Here is a 7868-nt window from a genome sequence, read left to right on the forward strand (position 1 = left end):
AGTTTATGGAAAAAGGAAAGACAAAGAAAATAAAATTCAAATTACAGAGGGAAAATCCGGGGTGCAAGGTACAAGTGCGCCTGAAGATACTCTAGATATAATTATATTGATCTGCGAAGGACCAACTTAAGAGTGGGCGAAATGGGGAAGAAGAAAATGCAGGGAGTGTTTGTTTAATTCGTTGATTTCATTTGCACCGTCCGAAAACGGCGCAGTAGCAGACTTCTTCGTCAGGGCAACTAAATTCATCGAGGGCAAAAATATATGGTGTTAGTTAGTAGGGCATGAAAATGGTTCGGAATGGAGGATGGAGATAGAGCTGCTTTTCAAATGTGGGGGTGGGGTGGGTGGGCATATTGAAAGAGAAAAGAAAAAAAAGGGGATGAAAAGAAAAGAAAAGAATCGAAAAACTTACAACACAGAATCCATCCCAAAAATAATATGCCACAAGAACTCCATGACACGCCCGCTGCTCGCATCATCCTTCTCGGTCGAAATCACCCAGTTGCGGAAGTGTATATAATCCTCCAACGGCCTCTTTAGAACCTGCTCGCGCGACATGGCAAACTGTGCGCAACACGCTGCTGCCACCTCTGCCGGTTTATCCATGGTTTTCAGCAGTGGATGGTTGGTGTCGTCGCCTGCAACAGCTGCTGCGCTTTCTTCTCCTTGTTCTTCTCCACTTCCACTTCCACCTCCACCTCCACCTCCTACAGTCGCCAATGAGATTTGGGCCGACGACGACGATGATGACGACTGATTCCGCGGCGGGGTGCTCGTCCCCGAGAATACTTCCGCCCACACCTCGTCTGTCACATGCCGATTGATCCTATGCGCTTTCTTGCAGCCGGGGTTCCAATTACAGCGCAGATTGACATAGCCGCTGTGCTGCACATAGTCGATCCGGAGCGTGCGCATGGCGATGACGTTATCGTGCAAGGGCGCATCGACGTGCCATGCCTGCAAGAAACCGGAGCGATGCGCGTGGAGGAAGGCGATGGTGCGAGGGAGGATGTGGTAGTTGTCTATGATGTAGGAGAGGTAGGCCATGGATTCGTGGCCTTTATTTGTGGGGACGGTGAGGGCGCTGGGGTCGTTAAGAGTTTTTTGGGAGGGGTTTACGATGTATACGGCTCTTTGCCAGCTGTGGTATCATGAAAAAATATTCGGGCTACGGGTTAGCTTGTGGTTTATTGAGCTGGTTGGTGATTTGGGAATCGGGGTGAGGAACATACTCTGGCAGCTCATCCCGTACCCAATCTGTGTCCTCTTCTTCCAGTTTTGCCATGACAATGATTTTATCACCCACCTCGACATCGTGGGCACGTACTGGGTCTTTCCGCAAATCAAGGGACCCGGAATCGAAGCGCGCATAAAAGTAGTCAATCAAATATGAACCTCCGCTGTACTGGTCCAGGAGATCTGCGAAATGCCGCACGAGAAACCACAAGGCGACGAGTACGAGACAGGATATGCCGACGGCAAAACGGAGGCTGCATTTCATCGTTGGAGATGAGAGGTAGGGGGCGAAACTGGCCCGGGATCAACTTGATAATTGACAGGGAGGGAAAGATTGCGCAGGGAAACGGATCCGTGCGGGGTTTGTGAGCGCCGGAGATGCACGCATTTGTCGTCCTGGGAGTATAGACAGTTTGGATATCTAATAGAGCGACTAAATGAAGGTTCTCGTAAATTGTGGGAGTGGACTGAAAGATCTGACAACTAGGAACAGGAAGAAACGTCGCGAAACAGTTTTGTCGTTTCTGGAATTGCGTAAGGCAAAGTTGCAGAACAAGGAACGGACTGCGGAAGAGAAAACTGGAGAGACACAAAATCCAAAAATGAGCGGAGAAGAAGGTTAAAGTAAGGCAGGGCGAGCCATGGGCCATGGATGGGCGTGGTGTGCGGTGCCTGGCACTGGTATATGTATGTATGTATGTATGTACGGAGTATGTATGTACATGTACATGTACTTGCCTCCACAGCAGGGTCGCACGGCAAAAAGCAGGTATTGTGACATAGCCGTTTGGGGATTCCAGATCGCATCTCCGTCACAAAACATCCATGCCACTTCGCCGGCATCTATACCGATGCAAGCGAGAGAGAAAAAAGAAAGGAAAGGAAAGGAAAAGAACCCTTTTCCTAGATCCAGCAGTTTGGTCAATCAAAACAGCGTCCTCCACGCCTCCAATGGCTGGCCATTCGAGCCTGTATCGACCTCGACCTTCGTTTCAATAATATCCCATTGACTTGGTGCATCTCTTTCTGTACGGCACACGCAGGTAAACTTAATACCTGCAATGCAGCCTGGCAGAGGACGATAACGCATTTCGCCCGGTTTCGCTTTGGTGCGCAGTGTCGAACTGTTAACTGTTAACTGTTAGTCCTTGGGCGGGGGCTCGAGGCCCGTGGGCTGGAACGGAGGGACACATGTTTCAATTTTCCACAGCCACGCAACGCCGCAGACAGCAGAAAGCACATCCATCATCTTGCGCAGTTGGAAATCTGCAGGCGGGATGCTGCTCCATCGTCATCGTGATCGCCTGTGGATTTCTTTTTTGAGGTCGTTGAAAGCCATGGTCCGCCTTAGCCTCCCGAGGGGCTGCACTAGCCTCGATCAGCGTCCATCCGCGACATGCCTGCTTCCGTGCTGGTTGCTTGTGGGGAGCAGGGCGCTTCTCAACCACTCATGAGCTCGTGTCCTTGACTGGTGCTAACTTCTAAGCTTGCTTGCCTGGGGTTAGTCGGGCCATCATCCAGCATTCCCGGGGGCTGTCTGAGCGGATGGAAAATAATAATGCACTACTCCGTACAGGACATACAGCTCCGTACCAATCAGCCGCCGCCGTGTCTCTCAAAGCACCACGCCCAATTGCTGATTTTTCGTTGTGAGACCATTTGCCTCTGTCTGACGTACGGGCACAGTAGCTGCTGCATTTCACGGGGAATCCAATTCCTTCATGTATCCGCCCAGTGAGCGCCTTTACCAATGATACATATATCTCATCCCGCGCCCCGCCGCCCCTGTTGATATTCGGATTATCTTTCGAGCAGATACTTTTTATGTGGAACGCCGGTGGAGTCAGTCCGTACGCAGTAGTTATATCCTTTATGTCGTGATCGTTATTATTATCCCCTTCGTGTTTCAGACTTCCGCGCTGGGTTAAAAAAAGAATAAGAACTAATTATTGTATGAGCGAAGACACAACATATCCTGTATCCCTAGCAGGCGCCATCACCGACAGCTGGGTAGGTCTAACAAGGACATTTTGAAAGCTTGGTTGTGCATACAAAAAAGAATACAGAACCCCTTCCCCATCTTCACTAACTTGATGGTTGGTGATATCTCCGGCTGCCTTGCGAAGAGGGTCCAACTAAGAAAAGGAGGAGTGAAGAATTGTACAAGTTTTCTGAAACAAGTTCACTAACTAACATATGCAATTACTATCATGTAACTATCATATTGCTTATTGCTTGCTTGCATGTGTTGTTGATCTTGATGTTGTTGGTCATTATGAAACGAACATTTGAAGATGTTGGGCCTTTTTTTTTTTTTTTTTTTTTTTTTTTTTTTTGACAGGCGTCGGATTGGGTTAACTTTGAAAACTGCTCAATATCAATGAGCCTACAGTAGGATATAACACACGTGAGATGGAGAGAGAGAGAGAAATGGAAGAAACACAGTGTGATGATGAAGAGATAACGGTTGAGGCAGTGGGAAGTCTATTTATTTACAACAACCAGCTCCAAGAGTCCTTAATCTGGATGACTTGAAACAAAACACTAACGTAACTACTAACTAACAACTTCTTTATGAAACAACACAGCCAAGTAGTTAATTTGGTAATAGTTAACTTCAACTGACTGATCTTAGTTATACATAAGTTCTCTTAATTATAGGTGGTAGTTATAGATTTTCTTCAAGTTGAGGACAACATGTCTGAAACACGAATATCTGCATTGAAATATGACAGGATCATCCATATACATACAATATAACTACTTGTTTAGCGGCATTAGTTAAAATCTTAGGGGAGGTGAGATCAAGATTCAGCCTTGTGACAATAGGTTTGTTTCATCAACTGAGGCATGTGCTTGAAACGGACGTTTATTTATTTATTTATTTATTTATTTATTTATTTATGTATTTATTTATATTTTGGGGATAAATTAACGCTCTGTTCAAATCCATTTCATCGATGGCGAGAAACGGTCTGGCAAGCAAAGCATCCCGAGCAGCAAGGAGAGTGGAAGATGGAAGAGTGACAGCTAACTAACTTTCCATGATAAATAATAAGATTGTTCGAATTCCAAAGAGAAATCAAGCTAAGAGACACGGGACGCGTTTGTTTATTCTTCTCGTCTTGTAAGGAATAACTATTGAGTTAAACGCGCTGGGGTGGAACGCAAGGGGGGGCAAGTTTGGGTTTTCTGTTTTCTCCGTGGCGGAGATTAGCTATAGCCCCTTCTTGTGCCTGTAATTTCTTCTCTTCTTCTTGGACAGTCAGTCCGCTTGATGGGGGATTGAACATTGGGGGTGTAGTTTATGCTCATGGGGTTGGTTATATATCACTGACACGAACACCGTGCATTAACTAGCCGCCGGTGGTGATGGAGTGTTGATTAGTCTTTGTGTATATGATTCTTAATCCGAGAGCAACATTCAAGAGTGGTGAGTACCAGATGAGACAGTGACTTGTATTCCACGCCCCCGGCGCGCGTCTCCCCTGGCTAGTATTTTGGCGATATCGTATTTATCATGTCATGTCGTCATCAACCTTTTTGCCCAATCTAGGCCCTTGGAAGCGGGCTGCTCAAAAATATACATTGAGTTAACTAGATTGAATAGTTAGCACTTCCACTCCACTTTCATCATTCTTCACGGATATGCTCGCATGGATATACTACCACTACTCTACTGCTACTACTCCGTACTATGTACGGGATGCTTGCTTGTTGGTTCTTTTTAGCTACGGATAGCTAGGTATCTAGATTCTCCTACACAACCTTGCCCGGATTAAGAGGACTGACTGACTGACTGACGGCGTTCCTGGATGTCAATTCCTTGTTTTCTTCCCCACCGTCCAAACCCGGTTTTACGGTCCTCCTAGCTAACAAAATAAAAAACGGAAGGTTGAATCGAAGAACGGCGCAGCTTGAGCGGATTCGGATGACGCGCATGTAATCTTTGGGAAGAATACTGAGAACGGCCGCGGGATGATGTTGTGTCTGTCTCAACTGGCTTTTCTCCCCCACTTGCTCCTCTAATAACTTAGTTATTGCAAAGGCCAAAGAGCCTTGTCTCCGGCCGTGTAGCCATGTCCTGCAGCGCTTCGGGAAACATGCGGTGGGTTGGCTGCCATTTAAACCCTCTATTGTCCCGCATGGACACGGCAGCAAACCTAACAATCATTTCCTATCTTGTTTCAGGACGGCTTTATTTTTATTTTTTATTTTTCTTCTTCTGTTTCTTTTTCTTTTTCTGTGTGTTTGGGTGGTTTTATCTCCCTGCCCTACATATCTCGCGTTATGTTGTTGTTGTGCTCCTCCTGATCGCGTCCTCCTGTTGGTAGAAGGTTTGACCATCTATCTTTTAGTTAACTCTCAGCACATTTGAGTTTTTTTTTTTCTACGCTTTTAAAGGAAATTGGTTTGTCCAATTGTTTACCTTGTACTTTTATTTGCCCCCCCCCCTCCTCCCCCTGCCTGGTCCACGTTCAAAAGAGTAAGACTTTGTCCTTGGACCAATCTGTGCACCGGGCGTGACGGACTCTGAGCCCCCCATATCCTAGCTCGCCGAACAATACCCGTTGAGCGGAGTATAGCGGGAATTTGTCTACAATTCTATTGAATACACTCGGGTGCTCTAGAACTTGCTGTCAACCACTGTTCCTATCTTCTGAGAGTTCACCTATCTATCTATCTACAAAGCTTTTTATATTATTACTCAATTGGCGTGTGAGCGGCCGGCGGGTACGCGCGGGCGAAGATGCAGAGGCCTCTTCTCCTCTACTTCCTGGGTTCGTCGGCAATCCTATGCACCACGACATCAGCCATTGTCAATGGGGTGTTTGCTGCATCGCTCGAACACGCAGTCTATGACAAGGCATTCCTTGCATATGTGGCAGTGGTGCTCACGGCCATAAGCTCGATTGTCCTGGGCCTGCTACTCGTCTCATTTACGACGAATGCAACAAGGGGCGGGCAGTTTTGGAGATCGTGCCATGGATTGGCTTTCATCCTACTGGGCGCAATCCTTTGCGCTGCACTCATATTCGTCGCAATTACACTGCGAGCCTGCGATTCCGCCCTATTCAAGAACTCGAGGGCTATTCGAATCCCCCACCGTACCCGCGCACTCTACACCGCGTGGTGCGGGGTATGGGCTGTAGCCATTGCTCTACAGATATTATTCTACGTCGGCTTAGCATTGCCTCCAGAGCATAGGCCGACCTTGAGAATCGACGCGATATCCAAATTAGCCTCAAGCGCAGCCAGGTTTCTACGATTCAAGGGGCATCTTATAAGGCTGATAGGGAGGAGACCCTCAATCTCCGCCCAATCTACCACATCACCAGAGCACAAACACCCTCCCAGTGCCCCAGCGAATTCGCACTGCGACTCAGAACAGAAACACAGCGATTCGTTGCTATATCCGGGCAACCCCATCCTAAATCTGCACATTCTGCAACATCTCCAACAACATAACCGCGGCCACAGCCAAAGCCGCCAACAAGTTAAATATCCAACACCTGGCAATGCAGCCTCCTCCTTTAACAGCAGCAGCAGCCCACTGGAGCAAGAACATACATTCGACCAATGGGACACCTCCAGCGTCCCGCGCGAGATCTGTGACGCCCTCTTTCAGTCAAGTCTGCAAAAGACTTCCCCCATGAACCGCTACAGTAGCCCAGAATACAACAATAAACTCAGCAACAACGATCGTTACAAACCAACCTCCCGACCCAACAGCCGCGCATCCTCCTTCACAAACACCACCGCAGCAACGACAATAACCGACCCCTCAATAACCTACCACCCACTCCGGCAATCAGCCGGCCCGCCCCTGCGGGACACCCGCGAAGATTCCATCCTCCCAGACTCCCCAACCATAACCTCCCTCTCCTCCTCCCTGCCCAGCTCCCCCATCTCCCCCATCTCCCCCAGCACCCGCCCCAGCTCCAGTTGACGCAGACCCTTTACTCGACTTCCTCTTCTCATCATCCACCCAATTCAACCTATTCCGCTCAGAAGCACAAACCCCGGAATCGACAGCGGCGATGCCACCGTAATAATCCCTACGATTCCTCCCTCTTGCTCTAGGCGCGGCTCTTAAAGTCCCACATTACCGAATGCACGGTATCTACGTCAGGCGGTTTATCTGGGAGCACAATGATCAGCACCTGAGCCAGATGGCAGCGTTTCACAAAGAGTAAAAATATAACAGAGTAAGTAAGGGAGATGAGAGCATGGGTGCCGTCTTCGCAAAGATCAGAAAGGGGTAGACACCGCGAGACGAAGAGCATAGGCACTCGCTACGCGAGCGTCGGCGTAGACGGGAAACACGTAAACCAATGGACAGGTGTGAGAGACGATAGTTGGATGGCCAGCAGGAGCGCAGGACGTGCGCTAGGTTCTATGTGCTGATCATAGAGAGTAGCTGCGATAGCATTGATGAATCAGCGACGTATGAAACGTAATGGAGGAGCAACAGTTAACAGTCGGTTGAGATGTAAGTGATTGTTATAACGGTAGGCGAAACTGGCAGGGTGATGAGAGTGAAGAGGAGCAACCAGAGGCCCGAGCCCCTAGACCTCATGTGCACATTCAAAGCAATTTGGCTATCGGGAGATCTAGGGTAAGTGTGA

General features: G+C 48.2%; 2 protein-coding genes across 2 annotated transcripts; one reads left to right on the top strand and one right to left on the bottom strand.

Moving 5' to 3' along the window:
* Positions 1 to 187: 187 nt before the first annotated feature.
* Positions 188 to 1504, bottom strand: BDBG_08438 (uncharacterized protein; the record flags this gene model as incomplete). Its single annotated transcript, XM_031723559.1, has 4 exons — positions 188 to 239; positions 416 to 682; positions 740 to 1144; positions 1236 to 1504. The coding sequence occupies 4 exons, from the start codon at positions 1502 to 1504 to the stop codon at positions 188 to 190; spliced, it is 993 nt and encodes a 330-aa protein (XP_031580748.1).
* Positions 1505 to 4464: 2960 nt separating this feature from the next.
* On the top strand, positions 4465 to 7198 carry BDBG_08440 (uncharacterized protein). The gene is made up of 2 exons (XM_002621022.2): positions 4465 to 4672; positions 4850 to 7198. Exon 2 carries the CDS (start codon positions 5990 to 5992, stop codon positions 7187 to 7189), a length of 1200 nt encoding a protein of 399 aa, XP_002621068.1. The 5' UTR covers positions 4465 to 4672; positions 4850 to 5989; the 3' UTR covers positions 7190 to 7198.
* Positions 7199 to 7868: the final 670 nt, after the last annotated feature.

Source organism: Blastomyces gilchristii (genome assembly GCF_000003855.2).
Source record: "Blastomyces gilchristii SLH14081 genomic scaffold supercont1.24, whole genome shotgun sequence".
Taxonomy (NCBI): domain Eukaryota; kingdom Fungi; phylum Ascomycota; class Eurotiomycetes; order Onygenales; family Ajellomycetaceae; genus Blastomyces; species Blastomyces gilchristii.

Excerpts from the sequence above, each read along its gene's own strand:
- BDBG_08440 (XM_002621022.2), top strand. The coding sequence starts at position 5,990 with ATGCAGAGGCCTCTTCTCCTCTACTTCCTGGGTTCGTCGGCAATCCTA.